The following is a 24,427-nucleotide window of genomic DNA, read 5'->3' as shown; positions in this document are numbered from 1 at the left end:
ACATTAATTTATGTGAAGAGGAGGGAGTCAGTCCTTTATTCGAAGCTACTAGAAATGGACACACTAGTACTGTACAACTATTACTGAAACATGAAGCAGACATTAATTTATGTACAAAGATCGGAACAAGTCCTCTCTCAATAGCTTATCAAAACGGAGATGAAAACACTACACAACTTTTATTGAGTAGTGTAGCAAACAATAAACAAATTTAAGTGCAAAAGATAGAGACAGTCTTTTCTATATAGCTTGTCAAAACAGACATGATACATATTGAGTAATGGAGCAGACATTAATTTATGCATGAAGGGCGAAGCCAGACGTTTTATATAGCTTGTCGAAACGGACAAAATAGCACTACACAACTTTAAGTGAATAGTGGACTACTAAAACACTATATATCAAATAGCTAGGTTATTTATTAGGTCTTTCCACCTTTCAGGTGAAAGACCTTTTGTTTTCTTTATGTTTTTTATTAGGTCTTTCTACCTTTCAGGTGAAAGACCTTTTGTATTTCTTATGTTTTTTATTTTTTTTCTTCTCTTTTTTTCCAGGGACAGCTTTTTTATTTCAAGAGATATTGAAACAATTTTTTCTTTATGTTATTGGCCATTAAAAGTTATGGTACCAAATGACCCTTTGCTTGATAACTCCAAGAACTTACCAAGTTATTGCCCTTGTGTACGAAAAGCTTGTTATCGCTACTCCTCTGAAACCATAAGAGATAGAGATTTGGAACTTTTACCAATGTCTTCAGTACACTTAGAGGGTTCTCCAATCTATTAACACCGAAAGGATCCGAGACCCCCTTCTATCAGTTATTGCCCCTGAAAGTATTTGAATTTCCATAGAACCACTTCCAACTTTTTTATTATTTATCATAGGGACTTCGGACCACTTGGGATGGAAGCGTCTACCTTGGCCGAACAAAATAACATAAAGGTCAAAGGTCAAGGTCATTTAGAAATCCGTTAATTGATGAGTTTTTAGATCTCTTTTGTTAAGGGTGGTAGAGAAAATCTTTTTCATGGATGTATTAGGACATCTTAAGACATTTTAAAATATAGCCCCTCGGCTCATACCTTTGAATAAATACAAAGTTATTGCCCCTATTGTACGAAATGCTTGTTATCGCTACTCCTATGAAACCATAAGAGATAGAGACTTGAAACTTTTACCAATGTCTTCAGTACACATAGACGGTTCTTCAATCTATTCATACCGAAAGGATCTGAGGTCCACATCTAGAAGTTATTGCCCCTGAAAGTATTTACATTTCCATAAAATCACTTCATACGTTTTTATTACTTATCATAGAGACTTCGGACCACTTGGGATGGAAGCATCTACCTAGGCCGAACAAAATGATATAAAGGTCAAAGGTCAAGGTCATTTGGAAATCTCTTAATTAATGAGTTTTTAGATCTCTTTTGTTTAGGGTGGCAGAGAAAAACTTTTTCATGTATTTAAAAGGACATCATAAGACATTTCAAGATGTAACCCATTGACCCTTACCATGTAACAATTATAGAGTTATTGCCCCTATGTACAAAATGCTTGTTATTGCTACTCCTCATTAATCGTTAGAGATAGAGACTTGAAACTTTTTCTAATGTATTCAGTACACTTAGACGCTTCTTCAATCTATTAATACCAAAAAGGTCCAAAGTCCCTTTCTAGCAGTTATTGCCCCTGAAAGTTTCAAACATTCAATAAAAACACAAATAACTTTTGAATCAGTAATCATAGATACATCGGACCACTTGGTATTGAAGCGTCTACCTTGTTAGATCAAAATGACAAAAAGGTCAAATTTCAAGGTCAAGAATAAAAAATTGCAAACTTAATCGTTTGACTCTTTTTTTTAAAGTAAAGCAGAGAAAATACGTTATTCTATTGAAGCAATCTTATTTCAAACATAAAAAACAATGAGGTGGAAAGACCTCTAATTGTTCGAGAACAATTAGTCTACTAGTTATTCTTATAATTTTTCTTTTCTATTTTCCTTGGGACAACTTTTTTATTTCAAGAGATATTGAAACAATTTTTTCTTTATGTTATTGGCCATTAAAAGTTATGGTACCAAATGACCCTTTGCTTGATCACTCCCAGAACTTACAAAGTTATTGCCCTTGTGTACGAAAAGCTTGTTATCGCTACTCCTCTGAAACCATAAGAGATAGAGACTTAGAACTTTTACCAATGCCTTCAGTACTCTTAGAGGGTTCTTCAATCTACTAATACCGAAAGGATCTGAGACCCCCTTCTATCAGTTATTGTCCCTGAAAGTATTTGAATTTCCATAAAATCACTTCCAACTTTTTTATTATTTATCATAGAGACTTCGGACCACTTGGGATGGAAGCGTCTACCTTGGCCGAACAAAATGACATAAAGGTCAAAGGTCAAGGTCATCTGCAAATCTCTTAATTATTGAGTTTTTAGATCTCTTTTGTTTAGGATGGTAGAGAAAAACTTTTTCATGGATGTAGTAGGACATCTTAAGACATTTCAAAATATATCCCCTTGGCTCCTTCTTATAAATAGTTACAGAGTTATTGCCCCTTTTGTACGAAAAGCTTGTTATCGCTACTCCTCTGAAACCATGAGAGATAGAAACTTAAAACTTTTACCAATGTCTTCAGTACACTTAGAGGGTTCTTCAATCTATTCATACCAAAAGGATCTAAGCCCCCCTTCTAGTAGTTATTGCCCCTGAAAGTATTTACATTTTTATAAAATCACTTCCAACTTTTTCATTACTTATTATAGAGACTTCGGATCACTTGGGATGGAAGCATCTACCTTGGCCGAACAAAATGACATAAAGGTCAAAGGTCAAGGTCATTTGGAAATCTCTTAATTAATGGGTTTTTGTGTCTATTTTGTTGAAGATGGTAGAGAAAAACTTTTTCATGGATGTAGTAGGACATCTTAAGGCATTTCAAAATATCACCCTTTGACCCTTACCATGTAACAATTATAGAGTTATTGCCCCTATTGTACAAAATGCTTCTTCTCGCTACCCCTCATTAACCGTTAGAGGTAGAGACTTGAAACTTTTAATAATGTATTCAGTACACTTAGACGCTCGTTCAATCTATCATACCGAAAGGGTCCAAAGTCCCTTTTATAGCAGTTATTGCCCCTGAAAGTTTGAACAATCAATAAAAACACAAATAACTTTTGAATCAATAATCATAGATAGATCGGACCACTTGGTATTGAAGCGTCTACCTTGTCAGATCAAAATGACATAAAGGACAAAGGTCAAGGTCAAGCAATAAAAAATTGCAAACTTAATCGTTTGACCCTTTTTATGAAGTAACGCAGAGAAATACTGTATTCTATCGAAGCAATCTTATGTCAAAAAAAAAAAACAAAGAGATGGAAAGACCTCTAATTGTTCGAGAACAATTAGTCTACTAGTTTATATTTAATTTTGTTGTCATTTTTTTCTTGCCCTTCTTGTTTTTTTTTCGATTGTTTGTTTGTTTGTGTTCGGGGGAAGTATAATTTTGGTTTACTTTGCCAATGTTTGAAGACTCCTAATTAAAATAACCAAATTAAGTGCTTCTATACAGATTTTGTTGAAAAACAAGTCATTTTAGGAACTTGTTTCCCTTTTTCAAAATCTGTGATTATAATAAAAGGGCATGCATACACTGTCTCAGATACAAATGTGCATTTATTCATGAATTTCTGAAACTTTAGTGTAATGACATGAGTGTTAGTTTGTATTGTTTTGGTAGACATGTGATCCAGGTGAAAATAATTGTCAGGTTAAGGGCGTCGTCCTGTAAATTTAATTAAAATTGATTATCAATAAGATATACTTCTAAAGCATATATAAAGTACTACAATCGGTTCACGCATATATTTTACAACATACACCATAGCATAGCATTGACATTTCATAGCAAAACATTGAAATATCATAGCATAGCATTGGAATCTCATATAATAGCATACAATATCATAGAATCATATTTGTCATACCATACCATACAACATTATTTTAACTAGGTTTTTAATGTTTTTATTTGAAAAAAAAATGAATGTTCACATAATAGATTTGTGATAAACTTTGGCTTCTTATTAATTTACTTCGAAATGTGTGTAACTCTTCTGTGTATGGAGGCATTTTTGTTCAAAACTCATAGCATACCGCCGAATAGCATAGCATACCGTATTATTAAGCCCTTCATTTCAATTTCTTATATCATAGCATACAAATCTCATACAATAGCATAGCATAGCATACAAATCTCATTGCATATCATTAAAAATGAATACCATAGCATAGAATAAAATTGTATAAGATATGGATGAAATGACTGAACAACTTATTTATTTCTGTTGAAAATAATACTGGAGCCTGGATCGGACATAATACATTGATTACATGGAGGTTAGGGAAATATCAAGATGTCATCTTCTTGTCCCTCATATAGTTATAGACAGTTTAAGATGCTAAACTATATGTTTTCGAGGTTGAAAAAACAACAGTATTAAATTTTACTTTATATTTTATAAAATAATCAATTAGTGTTAAGCGTGATGATAATGGTTTAAGGTTTCTTCACCCTTGATAATTTAAGCAATGTAATTTACTATATATTCTTACAAAAATTGCGAAACTTTAGATACAGAATGAAAACTCAGAACGAGCTTCTGGAATAAATCCCCTTGATATCTTTTTAAATAATGCCTAAATTAAACTTTTATCTTGCAAAATACACACGTGCATCAAACAAGGCGTGAAACTTTCTTAACCTCGAAATTTCACACGTGCTTTATAACCAAGCCTGGGCTTTTTTCCCCCTCTGTAAACAATACCATCAAAAATTCAAATGACCTTGCATTATTACAAAACTGGGATAATTAGACCTTTTACACATTTTTTTTTCATCTCATAAAAAATCAGCTCTTGTCGCGTGCGAAAACGTCCGAAATTCAAAGGGGAATTCAGGAATTATTTTGTCTCAGCCATGATTTGACGTGAACCTTCAGTGAAATACTGTTATGACACCTGAAAATGTCATAATATACATTTGCAAGTGTTTATGGTCAAATTTAAAAAAAACATGAAAAAAGGATTTTGATAAATTTCAGGAAAGATTTGCTTTAATAATTGAAATCAGAGGACTTACGTAATGTATGATTGGGGAGCAGTCGTCGGTATAATTGCTATGATAGTGTACCAATGGTAACTCATACAGCATGGAAAATATATTCGCAGCATATCTAGATTTAAGTTTATTTGATTGTGTACAATTCATATTGATCTTCAAATTTAAACACAACTAGAAAACTGACCAGTCAGGAAGGGCCCCGCTATGACAATTAATATAGAGAAGTGAAAAAAAATTTGAATTCCATCCTCTTTATATTAACAATGATGAAAAATAAATGCCCGGCAGAAGATGTAAAGAACTGGAATATATAGGATCTCGTGATTTGTAGTTGGATATGATTTTCATCCAACAATTAAAGTGTTTTTTTCTTGAGCCTTAGTGAGGGGATAAAACACACAAGTTGGATAAAAATCATATTATACTACAAATCATGAGATTCTATTTATCCCATATTTTATACACCGCAATCAATGTTTACACTGTTTATAAAACTCTACATTATTTTACTTCATTATGCCTAGGCAAATCCCATTGTAAAGTCACAACTGTGGGATATCAAAAAAATATCCAATGAGTCATATCCACGGGATAAAGTGGGTTAACATGGGATGAAATAAAATTTGTTAAAAAAACAAAGAATTGATACCAATGCAATGATACCTAGGCTTTGCCTCTATTCAATAAAATTATTATAAATCATTGTGTACGGTATTTTAACCAAAATAAAATATGAATATTATATTTTAAATCCATATTTCAAAAAATGTACACAATACTACACATCATTCAAAATTGACCTTAACTTCAAAACAAAGTTCATTTGCAGACACAGGCAGTGCAGTAATTAATCTCAATGTGACAGATAAAGATAAAGCTTAGGATTTTCTTCCTGTGGAAGGTTAATTAATCCCAAAGGAAAAATATTGCACAGCCTTCCATGTATACAATGGTAACATTCTCAGCAGTTATCTCTCTTTGCCCATTCATTCTCAGCAGTTATCTCTCTTTGCCCATTTTTCTTGTGCATAGTTAGGAATCTACCCCACTACCCCAGCTCCAAACCAGAAGACATAGAGAACCAAACTTAGCATCAAAATATGTATTTCTGCCTACTGAACTACCATACCAAATTTGAACTTGATTGGGCAACCATAAAAAAAGTTATTAGAAAAAAACAGGAAATTTGTGGACAGAAGAGTGACAGACGGACGGACGGACAGAAGGACGGACGGACAGAGTGATTACTATAGGGCACCCGCAAATTCTTGCGGGGCCCTAATTAATTGCTCGAAGTATCAAGGGTGGAGAAACATTAAACCATTATCATCAGACTTAACACTAATTGATTATTTTATAAAATTATATTGCCTCAATACGATGTCCGAATTTTCGGCATCATTTGCGCAATAAGAACACATTAAACTGTTAAAACTACAAATTAAAAGAAATATTTTAGCGGGTTTTTTGTACTGTAAATATACATTAATATAACACATTTAATTGCGACTCTTTTGCACCATTTTGTAAAACCCAATCAAACATAATGCTTGTTCACAGATAGTCTTTCATAAATCTGTCTGTTGAGGAGTTCGTTTCGTACATTTGTAAAGTAAAAACATATCATTAACACTCATTTTCAGGGTTCCAAATGTAAACAGATAGCCATGCTATGACCTTTAATTGCTAGTATTACATATTGGTCACTATGATACTTATGTATACCTAGATACTGCGCAATGAATTGTGGTAATGATAACTAACAAAATGATTGAGTATGTGACTCTTGTAGCGCTGCGTAGTATTCCTAAATGATATTATAAAACTAGGTGCATAATTAGGCATGATAATTTCCAAATTGAGAGTTTATAAATAAGTGTCATATTTGTAGATTCTGTGTTTGCATCGATAGCTCTAGTACTCTATATTGACTCATGTATTGTGTATTCTATATATTAACCTTTGTAACCTTTTATGCCATGTATGAATGAATGTATTATGAGTAAGTGATACCTCATACCTAGATGTGAGGCTCCGAGACTTAGGACTCGGAGAGTCAAATCCTGCATCCGTACTCTTTGATAGGCAGTTTTGACAGTTTTGTTACTGTATTTAGAAATAAAATATAACTTTAAAATTTGAACACTAAATGTTCATTCATGATCATCGTGTATGGTCAGAACTGTCCATCATAAGTAAAATGTTACATGTATCTATACCCATGTGAGATGATGTTGTGCAGATTCTTTGATTTTTGCTGCTTTTAGGTGATGTAATTTTGACGGTACGATCACGCTTTAATAAAACCGCTTGTGAAAGAACTACTGGACTTGTTTATTACTAAGTTTGAAATGACCCTTAAGTGAATCTATAAGACGGAAGGGTTACACAAATTCTATTAATGGTGACGTACGGCACAGATTTTTAACTCCGAAAATAGTTGTATATAGTCAATGTGTTTTTAGCCGGGCTCTGCTGAAAGCAGAGTCCTGGCTATAGGCAGGCAAATCGCCAATGTTACTATAAATAGCACAAGTAAACAAAAAACCAAACAGCGTCAAGGTTAGGCTTCCGCTATACCAAATAGTTACACAAAGAGCCACGTTTTGTCAAAAGTGTTGGCATTTTGTTTCTTTTTTTAAAATTTCGAATGAATTGTCTATCTTTTTTAGTTTTCTTATTAATAACGTGTTTTTAAAACATAACTATGCATTTTGGACACATACAATGCGCATGAATTTCCAAGAACTAATTTGCTGCACGATGAAGAAATGGGGATTGAATATATAATGCTTGTTGCAAAATTCAAGGCAGCAACTGTTGAACATTTTAACTTCTACTAGACAGACATATTTTTTGTTTATAGCCGCTTACAAAATTTGGTCGCTCTCTGATGCTTTGCCGACATTAAAAGCATGAGAGAGAGAGAGAGAGAGAGAGAGAGAGAGAGAGAGAGAGAGATTTTCAGTCTTTACTACACAATATGCATAAAGACACACCAAAAAAAGCCCGGCTTTCAGTACTTCAGTACTTTGATTTAACGATGTAGTTATGTTGAGAAATAAACCAAAATAGCACGTAAACTTTAACTGGACTCATGCAACTGTACTCTTTTAATGTATAGGTATTACGGACGTTCTATTGGGACGCAGTTACATATAGGCAGCATACATTTTACATCTTTAGTCAATACGGACGCTTTGTGGGGAAGCAGCTACATCGATGCAGCGTACACTTTACATTTATAGTTACATTTAAAATCATTAAGAAATTCTGCGTTGCCGACAAATAAAGTTTTTTTCGGTGTATTTATTGACTCTTCGGACGTTACATGTAGCAAGTTTATTGCCCCCTCGACAGCAAGTATTTTTCTCGTCTTCACCTCATGAAATAGTTACTGTCTTGGGGAACAATAAACTTGCTACCGTCCCAATAGCAAGTAAAAAGGTATATAATGTTCACTGTTTCGAATGCGACATACCAACAAATTTGCCCTGGGCTAACAAGAAAGACCTGTAGCCCTTTTCACAAAAAAACGTAAGTTTAATCTTAATTATTTGACTTACGAATACCGTAAGTCATTTCTTAAGTCGTTTTCACGAAACCACTCGTAAGTGAAAAAAAACACACTTAGGAGAATTCCCAAGTGCTCAATCTAGAACGCACTTAAGATTACACTAACGACAAAAAGCTTTCTTAGCAACACACTTTCGTTTTCAATGCGGCTGCGCATTCACACCTTCCGGTTACGTAATCGTCTGCAAATTCGACATAACAGCGGGAAATTTAACATAAACACAACATGGACAAACAAAAACGCAAACCAATCTGGAGTACCGATGAGTTGGAGGCTTTGGCTCAGGGTGTTTCGGCCAACATCAAGACTATAAGAGGAAAATGCTCCCCTGGCCTTACCAATAGCCAAAAAGCGCAATGTTGGCAACAAATAGCCGAACGGTGAGTTGACAGCGCACTGTTGTTTCACTTACCTACTTGTTTACTATAAGTTTTTCTTATCTTCGTTTCATATGAAAACAATTTAAGCAAATCCTATATTAAATTTACTTTAAAATTAATTAATGTTGATTATATAATAGGTTTTTATCGACACAAATATCTAATTAAATGATATCAGGGACGTATATACGTTCCCTCATGATATGAAACAGCTAAAAGTCTAAAACCTCTATAAATATGTGTTTTGAAAAACTGCATATCTTTGAACGAATGAGTTAGACCTACATTCAGCAGTTACATCTGTCACCGAGGGGAAAGGGCAGTATAGAATAAGGGGAATTAACTCGTATAGGCCCAACCCAAGAGACGGGGGGTCAGCCTAGTCAATAGGCTTAAATTGACCTCTAAGTCGAATATGCATAGAGCTATAACTCGAAGGCAGGTTTCACAATTTATTGATCCAGTGGTTTTAATTAACATATAAAATATCAACAATAATCAAATAAAATATAGGTCAAAATAGAAGAGGATAAAAATGATTATTTCTTAAAAAGCCAAATAAGTCAGAATGAATTTAACTCAAATCAATGCTGCTTAGTCTACTGACAGACTGGTGGACAGTCAACTAGATAGTCAGTGTGAAGACATAAGCATACATGAGATAGTGGCCAAAATGAGTCAGATTGAAATTTAGCTCGATGTTGCTTAGTCTTACTGACAGACTGGTGGACAGTCAACTAGATAGTCAGTATGAAGACATAAGCAACATGAGGTAGCTGCCAAAAGTTTCTGACTGAATTGAATAAATTTCTAACTGTATTTATATTCTAAAAGATAATTAATGAGAGTGAGGCACGGTACTCATTATAATTACTCAGAACAATTACATTGACTAATTGGGGATAATTAGGAGAGCAGACTGACCCTTGCTAATTAATTGTCATCTGGCATGAGTTAACTCTAAAACACGTTACTCAAAATTACACACCATGACACATGATTATAAAATAAGGACCTAATTGATAGATAAAATACAATGAACAAATGATGCAAGAAAAATGAACATGTGAATAAAAGTGCACATGTATATAAAAAACAATTATATAAAATGATTTGGATGGATAGATAGATAGATAGATAGATAGATAGATAGATAGATAGATAGATAGATAACATTTTAAAGGATCAACATTTCTTTTAGAGTAAACTCTGTCAACATCTCAGAAATCACACGGGATGTTGTTGATTGTAAGAAAAAGTGGCAGGATATTTCAAGTGCCACAAAGAAAAAAGAAGCTGCATGTTTGAAAGAGATGAGAGGTACAGGAGGTTGTCCTGTACCTGTGGAGGACATAAAAAACCTGGGAAAGATTTGTAAGTTCCTGGCTATGATTATTGTACATGTAGTTGTCTTTGTCTGTATTTCTTATCTGAAACAATTTGACACTAAGAGTTTAAAATGTTGATCAAGAAACATGTTTGCCACACTTGTAAAATATACTTTTTTTTTAAATTTTGAATTAGATTCTTGGCACATTATCTAAATGCTCTGTGGAAGGTGTGGAAGGCGGAGTTGACACTTTAGAGTGTAAAAAAGCAACAACATCTTCTTTCATTACAATTGAGAAAGATAAATATTATTCCTCTTATTAATAACTAATTTAAGATTGCATGACTCTCATAGAGTAATACATGTATATGATTTACATTTAACTCCATGCAAGTATGATAACAGTTCATTTTGAAAACAATTTTCTGCTAGTCAATTACAAGTCTTGCTTTATAGAATTGTATGTACATGTATTACCAGTAAGTAACAGTACCTCATACCTTATACATGCACAGGTGTCATACAGAGAGACTCCTCTCACAGTTAGACTTCCCTGTGGGAAGACTCCCTCTGAGGAAAGTCAGTACATGTACTATATATACAATATAGCTATGAATATGAGTATTGTGTTTGATTTTATATCTATTTTATAATATTTCTTCAGATTATGATTCTGTATCAGGAATATGTGATGATGCTGTTGCAGACTTGCCGGATAATTTGCCAGGTATGTTTATGAGTATAATGATTATAAATGGTTTTAATATGATTTTTTTATATGGATGGAATGTCAACTTGTTTAAAACATGTTCCTTAACCTGAAATGAAAGATCATATTTCTTGGCTCATCATAGTTACATTGTTATTGTGAGAGATGAATACATGTATTACTAAAGGAAAATTACTGATTAAGCAAGTGCTTTGTATATTTATAAAACATCACAGACATGTCATTTCCATCTCTCCCTATAATTTCATAAGTTATTTTTGATACTTGCTGTTTTGTTTAGAAAATCCTTGCAAATTATCTTAGGTTATTCATTTATTGAACTTGCAGTAATTACTATTAAATGTTCTGTATACAATTCTATTCTTATAATTTTTTTAGATAGCATCTCAGAAATGAAAGAAGCATCTGTCCCAACTCTGCCACCCACTTTGCCAGGTACATGTCATATGCATTATTTTCTTTTCACTCATTTAGCACATTTTTCTGAATTTGTGCAGCACTGTTAGTGTGTAACTTTTACTATGCTTAATATAAAAATACACCAGTACAAATTATTCTTAGTGTAATGTTTACATATGAATTTTAATAATGTAACTTTTATCATTTAAAGAATACTAATTGATAACCTTCTCTAATGACTATTTAGAAGCATGCACTTCAAATCTCATGAATGCATCATAGACAAGGCCTGTGAAAAAGAAGAAATTACATGATAGTTACTGTAAGTATAACAGTATATAAAAGCTTTTCTAGAGTAGATGCAACTATGGCTTTAAGATTCAAATGCACTTGTTCAAAGCTAGTTTTTATTATACTATCATACATGTGAACACAAATTTCAGATTATCTCATTAAGTTGAAGAAATGCCTTTTACAATTAAGCCTTTATCTGTACAGCATTATGTATTTTCCTTATAAAGTATGTTGAGATCTATGGCATTATAAATTAAGCTGCATGTACCGTACATCTGTCACCTAAATTATGACACAATGAGAATGAAAATCAGTTTTTAATTAGTCAGCAATTTAGTATCTGATGTAATATGCATACCAAAATTTTCAGCCAAGTCTGCAGAAGCACCAAAAGATGTTAGGGAGGAGTTTCTTGAAATGGAGAGAGAGATAATTTAAGCACGTACATGAGTACAGGGCCAAGAAGATTAAACTCTATGAAAAGATGGTGGCACAGCAGGATGAAATGCTTCAGTTGCAGAGGAGATCAACAGAGGCAGTCGAATTAATTGTTGCTAAGTTTCCAGGACACACTTTGAATTCTCCTTTGTCACCATTTTCAGTCTCACCAATCATTAAGTTCCCAAATCTATCATAAATTGACAATTTATGATAGATTTGGGAAAATCCTCCTCAAAGATGAAATTTAATTCTTCACAATTACTGTGAGGAATTAAATTTAATCTTTGAAGATGGTTATTAACTATTCCACAGAAAATTTTTGTTAACTACCCAAGATATATATTTACACTTTTTACAGTTCAATGTTTTTTACCCTTCCAGCAGTCAGACCATCAGTCCTGTTTCCTTTTAGGCTCACCTGAACAGATGGTTCATGTGAGCTTTTCTGATCACCTGTTGTCTGTCATCCGTCTGTCCGTCTTCACTAGAACCATTGGGCCAAATTTAACTAAACTTGGTACAAAGCATCCTTATGGTAAGAGGATTCAAAATTTGTAAAATAAAGGGCGTAACCTTTTTTGAAAAAAAAAGATAATTGCGAAACAGTGAGTAAAGGGTGTATGTCTTTAAAAATCTTCTTCTCAAAAACCAGTGCACAAGAAATGCCAATATTTACACAAAAACTTGTATATATATAGTGAAGATTCTAAATTGTAAAAATTGTGATCCTTAGACTGGCCAAAACTGGGGCCCCAAGAAAGGTTCACAGTTTAACATAAAAATATATATTATGGAAAATGTTTTTAAAAATTTTAAAAAAGAAATAGCATATGCTACGAAATAGAATGTTACAAGGAACTAAGTTCAGGTGAGCAAAGTGGCACATGGGCGTCTTGTTTGTTATTTGTTTTGTTAATTCCCTAACATGACTTCTCTTAAACCACTACATGTCACAGAATTTATTGAAACTTGTAGGGATTTAGGACATAATGTGTAGATGGGCATATATCAAGGACGTTTTTAATTTTTTTTTACTCTTTTGAATTTCGAATTATTTGTGGTTAAAGACAAATTGTACATGTTTTGTGTATGTTATGTGTAGGTAAGGTATTCCATTTGTAGCATTCTCAAGTAATAGCCAGGGAGCATATGGTTTTTAAGCTTGCTTGTAAACCAATTTTATAGTATATGTTTATTTGAACAACTCTTCATATTAATGAACAGATAATGGATTTTGAAAAAAGTAAATCTAATTGAATGCTGCTAAATATCATCATGCACACTCTGTTGCTGTACATATACAAATTCGCAAGATTGTTGAAAGTTTTAATTATTTAATTCCAACCTAATTCATATTTCATAGCTTTGAATGAGAGAAAGAGAGAGAGAGAGAAAGAGAAAATGTGTTTTTTCCCCATATGATTGCCAGTATTAAACATGTCTGTATTACATGTACTTATTATTAAACATTTTTTAAATTGCATTGATATGATTGTCAAACAGCAGATATATTTTTTTTCTGCAATAATCAATTATGTGTTTATGTAATATTTAATTATTTCATGATTAATGACTAAATCAGTATTATCATACCATTATTAAGTAAGCAATTTTTACTTTGTCGCTTAATGATCTCTGATCCTCAGCAATGTTGGACAACTCTAAATTATCTGGAATTTGTTTATTCACACCATAAATTTGCCTTTCATATACCGGTAGACAAATTTAATTAGTTGTTTCCATGGTCAGTTAATTTCAGTTCAATTCTTTAATATTTACTGATGAGACCAACAATTATTCAAGCTATCAATGATCGAGATAAAGAATTGAGAAAAAACTTTCTAAAAATTACAGTCATTTTTAATTTTTGATAATAATGCATTAAATACAAAACAGTTTATAATCAGGAAAAAAATAAAATTTATGAAGAAATTCATTCAATTCATATAAATTGAAAAAAAAAAATTCATTTTAAGGCAACAAACGCTTTGAATTTTACTTATAATACTATATAATGTTATTGTTATAAACTTCTATCAATATCAATATTTACAGTTGTACATATATATTATTAAAGCTGTTGAAGATTTAATGAATTTGTCATGGTTTTCCTTAATAATTAAACAACAATCTGATGACACAGCCCAACTATACAATTTTCCTTTACATATATTTCTACGAGAGAGAGTGTGGAGAGAGTGGAGAGAGAGTGGAGAGAGAAAAAGAAAGAGTGAGAGAGAAAGACATAATTTAAGAGACATGCACACTGACAGTAGTAAAAATATGGTTTTACATGAAGGAAAAAAAATAGAACGATAAATTATATTACACAATATGTTGAGAATATTTACATTGCGTGCATTTGTATGAGCATAATTATCCTTTCATTAAGCCATTTGCTAGTTTTAAATATGGAACGCCATAGCTGCCTTAAGGTCAATTTCATATTATATGAACTGGTATTTTATTTATATGCAATAGTTATATCATTATATGCAGTGGTAACATCATTACATGCAGTGATAACATCATTATATGCAGTACTAACATCATTATATGCAGTGCTAACATCATTATATACTGTTATTTCACCATTATATTCAGGGGTAAAATCTTTATATGAAGTGGTAACATCGTTACGTTTTGTCGTAAGATCATTATGTGCAGTAGTGTATTCATTATATGCGATAAATAAATCTTTATATGATATGATAAACTCATTTCATACAGAGCTAAACTCATAATGTACTATTGTTCAATCGTTATGTTATATGGTACACTCTTCATGTGCAGTTGCAAAATCTTTTTATGCAGTGCAACTTCTTGACATTAGGTGATAAGTTCATTATATGCAGTACTAACATCATGTTATGGTGTATTAAAACCATTATGTATGGTGGTAAAACCTTTATGTATTGTGGTGAAAGCTTTACATGCAATTGTAAATCCTTTATATGATGTGACAATTTTATAATATGCCGTTGTTGAGTCATTATATTATGAGGTCAGTTCTTTACATGATGTGGTCATTTCATTATATGGAGTGGTAACTTCTTTATATGCAGTCGTAACTCTTTATGATGAGGTTGTAAACTGGTTCTTGCTGAAAAGTTTTAATGGGGAAGAGGTCCAGTTTTATTTTGAAAAAGATGCCGTGCGGCGTTCATTGTGACGATGCACATTTCCTGGTCAACTTGTCGTTTGTTTTGAAGAGAGAGAGAGAGAGAGAGAGTTAGTTTATCTGTCCTTTAACATCGATATCATAATATCAATCATTGAACCCATTTTGTGTGAAAAATCGAATGTATTATTAGTGGAGTACTGTATGCTTTTAATTTAAAAGTAAAAGAAATTACAAAAAACTCCCCGCGACCCACCCCCACCCCCGTTCAAGACCCCATGCATTAAACACATTGTAAAATGGTTTCACTGAAAAATGTGACTGGTTTCATGGCATTTCCGATTTTCGTTTCAAAGAGGCATATTTTTAAAGATTAAACTTCGAAAAAAAAAAACCGAAGTTAAAAAACGGTGTTTTAAATATTAGCAAACTTCATCGTGTCTAGTATAGCCGAGTGGTTACGCAGGATGTCCGAATATCGAATAATCACCGCGACTAACTGCTTGGTATTTTTAAAATTAATTTTTTAAATATTAGCAAACTTCATCGTGTCTAGTATAGCCGAGTGGTTACGCAGGATGTCCGAATATCGAATAATCACCGCGACTAACTGCTTGGTATTTTTAAAATTAATTTTTGAAAAGGTAATACCCCTATCCCGATGGTTTTGAAAATAAATGATGTCGGGTTAAATAAGTTTCAAAACGTCATTGTAATATTTTACATGTGTGATGATTTTTTCAACGTTACCGACTTTGTTCACATTATAAACATTTGTAGCTGCAGTTCTGTAGCTCTCTGGTTGAAAAAATTCGGATAGACAAAATTGTCTATCCGAATTTTTTCAACCAGAGAGCTACAGATCTGTATTGTTATCCGAATTTTTTCAACCAGAGAGCTACAGATCTGCAGCTAAAACATTTGCTGCTGAACGAGGAAGTAACGAGGAAGTAACGCATTAATCGATAAAGTTAATGTTATTTTTTTTTGTAAAATATGTCGTTTTCAAAATATATACGTGAAGAAAAATGACCATCGTAAAAAATGACCCCCGCTGTAAATAAGGAATCCTTCTTCGTTATCGTTTGTAGCGTTATCACAGACAAAAACACTGAATAATGTAAATATATATACATATTGTTCGACATCGTTTAAAGCAAGCCGTGTTATAATGTATGAATCAGCAAAATACGGATAAGTTTGTTCCAAGCACCACGGTTTATATGGATGCTATTAAAATTATTTTAAATAACAATCAAGAGCAAAGTAACTCCTCAATTTAAACGTTTTTGAAGAGACAGAATTAGATTTATTAATTCAAAAAGCTCCAAAGAATTACATACATATTTAAAACACGATAGCAAGTAGAAATCAAATGTTCTATGTTAATATCAAGATACATAAAGTGATCTTCCTAACTGTATGCGCGGATCTAGAAGCAGAGGGGGTATTAAATTTCTACAAAGTACAATCATTATTTGACATTTATATTACTTTAAAAATTAAACGCGTACTCTACTAAAAATTCATTCGATTTATCACACATCGATGTATCAAGAACAGAGAATTCTCTCTCTCTCTCTCTCTCTCTCTCTCTCTCTCTCTCTCTCTCTCTCTCTCTTCAAAACAAACAACAAGTTGACCAGCCAGGAAATGTGCATCGTCACAATGAACGCCGCACGGCATCTTTTTCAAAATAAAACTGGACCTCCTCCCCATTAAAACTTTTCAGCGAGAACCAGTTTACAACCTCATCATAAAGAGTTACGACTGCATATAAAGAAGTTACCACTCCATATAATGAAATGATCATATAATGTAAAGAACTGACCTCAAAATATAATGACTCAACAACGGCATATTATAAAATTGTCACATCATATAAAGGATTTACAATTGCATGTAAAGCTTTCACCACAATACATAAAGGTTTTACCACCATACATAATGGTTTTAATACACCATAACATGATGTTAGTACTGCATATAATGAACTTATCACCTAATGTCAAGAAGTTGCACTGCATAAAAGGATTTTGCAACTGCACATGAAGAGTGTACCATATAACATAACGATTGAACAATAGTTCATTATGAGTTTAGCTCTGTATGAAATGAGTTTATCATATCATATAAAGATTTATTCATAGCACATAATGAATAAACTACTGCACATAATGATCTTACGACATAACGTAATAATGTTACCACTTCATATAAAGATTTTACCCCTGAATATAATGGTGAAATAACAGTATATAATGATGTTAGCACTGCATATAATGATGTTAGCACTGCATATAATGATATTAATATTGCATATAAAAAATATACCAATTCATATAATATGAAATTGACCTTAAGGCAGCTATGGCATTCCATATTTAAAGGTATACATCAACTATATATATCATATTTACATTTCATTTGATATGATAAGACAAATTACATGATAAAATTTTATGTGATGATACTCACATCTGTACTATTTTTAACACGTCATAAGAAATTTAAGGAATAATGCATTACGTTACGGATAAGTTTTCAAAACCTCTAAACAATGGTCTGTCTCACCCTGAAACCATCATTTCCATTTCCCCTGCATACGGCATTGTTGTGCAGAACCTGGATGGGATCTTCTGCAGCTTCAAGCGGGAGTCTTCGATTGATGGCCATATTGTGCAGTCTTAGGCAGCATTCGATCATTTTGATGCATTTTTGGGCAGTGAACTGAAGACTTCCTCCAGTTTTATGCAAGCATCTATTCAAAATAAAAAAGAAAATAAGTTATGTTCACATGGATTAGTTATAATTAACATGTCAAGGATGAATCCTGAAGTGGATTTTATTCTTAATTAATTCAACCTAATATACAAAAAATAATGAACAAACCTGAACCTGCACTTAAGAACCCCAAATGCCCTTTCCACTGTGTTTCTGGTTGAGCAGTGGGCTTGATTGTAATTTTCTTCTTTGATGCCTCTTGGTTCATTGAATGGGGTCAACAACCATTTCTTCAGGGGATATCCTGAATCTCCCAAAATCCAGGGTCCACTCAAAGTTTCCATCAGTTGAGGTACAGAGGAATTGGCCAATATGAAGGAATCATGAGTTGATCCGGGCCACTTCACAACAGCATTTGTAAAACTGAAAGGAATAAGCTTGATTAGTTGAACCTTATTATTTCTGCTATTATTATAGTTTTTTTGATAGTGAGCAGGTGGGGGTGGGGTGGGGGGGGTGTAATATGACTTTATTTGGAGCTGACTAATGTAATTCGAATTAGATTTTTGTTCCGCTCCAAATACATTGCTACAGGTGCACAAAGATCTAATCTATGTTAGATTAGGAGTGGACAAGTGAATTGCTTTTGGTGTAATCTTTCTAAAAAATTATCATAAGAGTAAAAGTTACCTGTAATGTATGATTTTAATATATATTTTTAGTCAATAAGTATTTACCGAAGGTCGGCATCCACAACTCCTTGAACGTTGATGGAGGGAAAACCCTTGCGGCAGATGAAATTCGGTTCGTCATCTCCCGACATTCCCTGTATCGGTATCAAAGTACCATCTATAGTGCCAACAACGTTTGGGAAATGTGCAATTTTATAAAAGCCATCCTTTACTCTCTTCAGCTCATCTGCTGTAGTCGGGAAAGTAATGTTATCAAGCTGTCGACATAAAGCTTGGCAGACAGAATGTAAACTCCTTGACGCTGATGGAACAGAAACCCCATGCAGGTCCGCCACTTCTGACAAGTAGTCCCCCTTGGCCAAAAAGCGAAGAGTGATCAACACCTGAGGAAAGAGAGAACACAATTGTTTAAGTGGGGTGTTACAGATGGGGAGGGGGAGAAATATGAAAGAATTCTGAGGCTCAGTTTTCTTTTATTAGGGGTTCTTCAAGACTTTTAAAAGTAAAATAGATTGAAGGGCTAAAAAAAAAACCTTATACATTTTTACCAATTTAATAGTAATTATAACTACCACCCACACCTCTACTCCATTCCCCATTTATTCTAGTAAAACACTTCTCATAGCATAAACTTCTTTTTTTGGGGGGATGGGGGGTCTTGGAAATCAACTACCAAAAAAGTGGAATAATCAAAATATAGGCTATCAATTGACATAGATAGTTTATGGCTGTGTAAAGTACTTTGTTTGGAATATATCTTTTTTAGCTGAGTAATGAGAATCAAGAATGATGCTTAAACATGTTAAATATCATAATAAACCATATTGCATGCATGATTTTAAGTACCCGGTATTAATAAACTCTTCTGTTTTCTTATATTTTTGGTTATTAAATAGTGAGATAAATTGATAATAATATTGAAGTTGATAAAGGTATGATAGATCAATACTGACAGGTGCCTGTTTAATCATACTCAAACTTGTCTTTTCAATGCCATATGGGGCGAAATTACAGAGGACTGAAAAAAGTGCCAGTATAATTTCACTACGAACCGTTAACTCTCTATGAAAATGAGGTAAAGTAAGAAGTTTATATTATAACTTACTTGGATGCAAACAGGAATCGCACATGATCTAGAGGTTGGATGCTGAACAGTATCATTTATCAAATCAGTCAACAGAAGAATTTCTCGCCGAGGAAAACGGTATCGTGCAACCAAATCTACGTCCGTATATCTGTCGAGTGGGTTAATTCGGTCCCGAAAAACACGTTTTCGTCGCAATGCTCGATCGTTTTCAAAAAGTAGATAAAAGGCAGTCATTTTTGTTGTCAATTAATAATCTTACGACAAAATATTTGCACTTAAGTTTTTATTTTTACACTTAAGAGAGGGTATAAGCTCTCGTAAAGTTACGACAAATTTTACACTTAAGATTCATGCAAGATTTTTTGTGAAAATGAACAAAAACTTAAGTTTTCACTTACGATAAAAATTAATCGTAAGTTTTTTTGTGAAAAGGGCTACTGGAGTGTTTTGTCGCCCGATGACGAAGGCAGAGGGCCACATACATGTAACACTTCAGGGATTTCCTTTCACAGAGCGACAAATATTCTGGTATTGTCGCCCGAGAAGACATGCAATATATGTTATATAACGTTTTTAAAAAAAATCAAAAACACATTTAACTCATTAAAAGCTAGTGTATTTTTCATATCTGACAAAGGAATGCAAAATGTGCTGTTATATGTCGATTTGTTCTTTCAAATCAAGGTGATTAATATACAGAACTGATGCACGCTAGTGTGATATGACAGTTTTGGAAGGGCAATTTAACTTTTTTGTTCAATATAAATGTTTTGTGGGGCGATTTAACGATTTCTGGTGTGATTTAGCAATTTTAAGGACATATAACACAAATAATCTCATTTGTACCATAAGGAAAAATCTTATTCAAAAATACTATTTATACTTTTAAATAATATAAATTATTTTGCCTCGATGAAAATTGGGTAAGGTCTGAACACACTATAAGTTCATAAGCGATTCTTCAGTTCATCCAAAAATTCGCAAAAACAGAGGTTTAGGCTTAGAAAAAAATTGCACAAACAGACAAACGGATTGATAGATTTATTAAAAAATTCTCAAAACATTTTTACTTACAAATTCAGAACACAGGGTTATGCAATTTAGTGTATACACGATTCTTGTAAAACAAAATTCTTTTTCAATTAATTACCTAAATTAAGTTTTATGTTTAATTCCAATACACATAGGATCAGCATTGTCTATGAAAAATAATAAATCGGCAAAAGGAAACTTAACCTTTACAGATGAATGCAGATATATACAACTGGAGAGCGTAGATACATTGATTTTAATTCTTGCTGGATTTCCATAAATATTGTCTATAATATCTGAACCAAAAAACGTAAGGGAGAAATGCTATAATGGGGAAAACTGCTACGATACACAGGGCCATATTCTCACAAAGTGTATAGGGTAGGGTTCTTAATGCTGGGTGTAGCGCAAATGGTCATTGAGTGTAAATGTATATAATGTTCAAACAACGTCCACTGACATCGACAAAAAAACTGACTGTATATTTAGAAAAAAAAGAATACATTAAACTGTCACTCTTAATACTATTTCGTGTCACCTATATGTAAACAAATGGTTATGGCTGAGGGGGGTGGGGGGGGGGGGGGGCTTATACTTTATTCTGCCCAGAAATTTCAAGGATTTTAAATTCATTATAAAAAAGAGAAGGAATGAAGCTGTCTTTCAAAGTTAAGAGATCAGTTAATGGATTTATCGTTCCTTTTTTTCATAATGGAGTTTTTTTCCCTTGCTTGTTCAGAATTCAATTAGTAAATTTATCCTTGAATATAATGTAATTAAGAAGTAAGGAGTTTTCGGTAAAAAAAACCAAGTAATGCAGGTATCTTTATTACTTGAAACAAACCGGAATTTAAACTTTCTAAATAGAAAATAGACCAAGAAAAGTAACATAATTAGCTAACCAAAATCACCGATAAGCGTTTACATGTTAAATAATTTTGATATAAATGCCAGGAGGTGATGAAGATTTAATGATCATTTAATATGATAGAGCTCGAGCTCGCCTGCACTTTATGATTTTCAGATCATGCACTGTTTATGACCTTCTAGTTTTTTGTCCAATTTCAAGGTGTCTTAGTTCTTGAAAGATTACAGGCAAGGACATGGTTGCCATTACAATATTAAGATTGCTCTACTCCAGAATGAAATTAAGTCAAATACATCTATGAGATTTCTCAAACAAGTGTGTATATATGGGCTATAATAATCAAGTGACTGTTAAGGCAAATTAGCTTCTTGTTTGATTTTTTGGCTTACTTGTTTCTTAGTCGGCGCTGAGCTCGACGAACCTGACATCATCGGCAAATAAATGAAGGCGACGGATGAACAGTATGTAAAATTTGCAAGATTATTTTTTCAAAAAATCTTAATTGTTTTACAATAACAAGCAATTTGTTTTAACTTATAGTAACAGAACTTTCAGAGAGTTCATTTTTTCGGAAAAAAACCATCGAGTTTTTGTGTTCCTTGCAATTGATTTAAATTAAATAGTTCAGACACTCCCATTATTATTATTATGTACAAATTATTCACATCTTCTTATATATTTAGTTTACAGTGCATTCACATCACATATTCACTTCATTTAAGATTTAAGATATAAGTATAATATAGACACAGTCACATACTGAAGATAAAAATGCACATGTACAGACAAGTGTATACACCGACAAACAGACATATATATGCACAAACAACCTCAAAAACTTTCTTTTATCAATCATGAAAGTTTGAGTATTTTTAGTTAAGTGGGGGGGGGGGGGGGGTTGAAGAAAGAGAGGGGAACACTATCCATCAAAAAGTCATACATATGCAAGAGGATACATAATAGTAGACTTATATTTTTTTTTTGCCATTATTTGCTTATAGTTTCCTTGCAGCTATTATGAACACATTTTATAAAAAATCACAAATAGTTTGACACTCCCAGACACATGCACATAGTCTCAAGCCACTGGTTGTCTGACCATTCTATTTCAACAAATAAAATGGACACAAAACCCGTGGTTTGAGATGATGACACATGCAGTGAATCTAAAAAAGGTATTTTTGTGATAAAATATGAATTCTGTAAAAGTCCAAGTATCTAAAGAACTATTGGACCACTACAATCCTACATGTTTGTTTCCATCCAGAGTTTTATTGATTTTTTTTTTATCTCAAATAAAAATACCTTAATTTTAAGATTTAATTATTAAAAAATACAGAATTTACATTATATCAAAATAATTTAATTCTGGTTGTAACGCGGCATTTGATTGGATAGAAAAATTTAGTTAAATTTGTATAACCTGGTTTGCACGTCACAAGACACGTCACAATGCACCAACGTACTAATTCACTTGACGTTACGTTTGAATTTTGAACAGATTTATATCATTTTTAAAAGTAAAACGGACTCAATTTGTACAGCAAATTCCAGAAAATTAAATTATAAGGAATGAACTCAATATCTACCAAAGTTATACTCGTATAACCTGGGTTGGAGCCATTTACGCTTTTTTATAATCCGCTTCGCGGATTATAAAGCGTAAATTGCCCCAACCCAGGTTATACGAGTATAACTTGGGTAGACATTGAGTTCATTTCTTTAATAATTGTTTCGCTAATTAAAATCAACGCAAATTCCTTTAAAATAATCCTGAAATCATCTAGATTTTTTTAATTTTACAATCTTGCACATGCACATCATATTCACGCTAATTCACGGGAGGCTCTTTAGTTTATGTTTCCACAATATCACATTTGCATGGATAAACTCAGAAACGATATTACAAATACATGTAAATTTTCATTGAAAATTTGTCATATATTCTGTTAATCGAAGGAAATACGGAAGGTAACTCTAACTCATCAGTGCATTTATATGAAAAATCCCGAGTGTTTTGAATGTCACCATGATGTGTAAATTCAAAGCGAGTTAAAACCGTTAATGAAAAAGTGTTAAATTCTTCATTAATATGACTAAAATTTTTAGATGAAAGATATTTACAGCCTCAAAATAGTTTGTTATGAAATCTTTAACTGTTATTTTCAATGCAGCTTCATTAACTTTCTCCAAAATCGTTTCGGAGCGAATATGCAAGTTTTGCTAAATTACGGTTATATGGGGGGCATTTTAACTGTTGCCTGTCCCAAAAAACAGTTAGATTATTCTAACTAAGCAGATTGTAGTGAAATGAATAGCATAATGGTAGGCTTAAAGCTTGGTTATGTAAATGTCAACAATACGATGTGTCGATGCATCTATTTCGTGAATGTCCGATAGCATATGCAATGTCAACCCGTGCACGCACGGGTCAAAGTTTAGTTATACAAACAATTAAAATTCGATGTTAGCACTACTGGTCAGCTAGTACATGTATATTCACCACCAACAATGAAGGCACATCACAGTCTGCGCCACCACTATTCGTCTAACACCAGTAAAGACACGAAGAAAGTAACGTCTACATATTCAAATTATTATACACAATTTATAAAGT

The 24,427-nt window shown here is 32.8% G+C and overlaps 1 protein-coding gene and 1 pseudogene across 1 annotated transcript; one reads left to right on the top strand and one right to left on the bottom strand.

Moving 5' to 3' along the window:
* The first annotated feature begins 8,651 nt into the window (after positions 1 to 8,651).
* LOC128170907 (uncharacterized) lies at positions 8,652 to 12,921 on the top strand (annotated as a pseudogene).
* Positions 12,922 to 17,796: 4,875 nt separating this feature from the next.
* On the bottom strand, positions 17,797 to 20,336 carry LOC128170906 (putative nuclease HARBI1). The gene is made up of 4 exons (XM_052836660.1): positions 19,929 to 20,336; positions 18,869 to 19,206; positions 18,300 to 18,554; positions 17,797 to 18,168 (listed from the first exon to the last, which is right to left on the bottom strand). Exons 1-4 carry the CDS (start codon positions 20,142 to 20,144, stop codon positions 17,961 to 17,963), a joined length of 1,017 nt encoding a protein of 338 aa, XP_052692620.1. The 5' UTR covers positions 20,145 to 20,336; the 3' UTR covers positions 17,797 to 17,960.
* Between the last annotated feature and the right edge of the window lie 4,091 nt (positions 20,337 to 24,427).

The sequence above is a fragment of the Crassostrea angulata genome, chromosome 2 (genome assembly GCF_025612915.1).
Source record: "Crassostrea angulata isolate pt1a10 chromosome 2, ASM2561291v2, whole genome shotgun sequence".
In the NCBI taxonomy this organism is placed as follows: Eukaryota; Metazoa; Mollusca; class Bivalvia; order Ostreida; family Ostreidae; genus Magallana; species Magallana angulata.
This window is presented reverse-complemented; position numbering and strand designations above follow the sequence as displayed.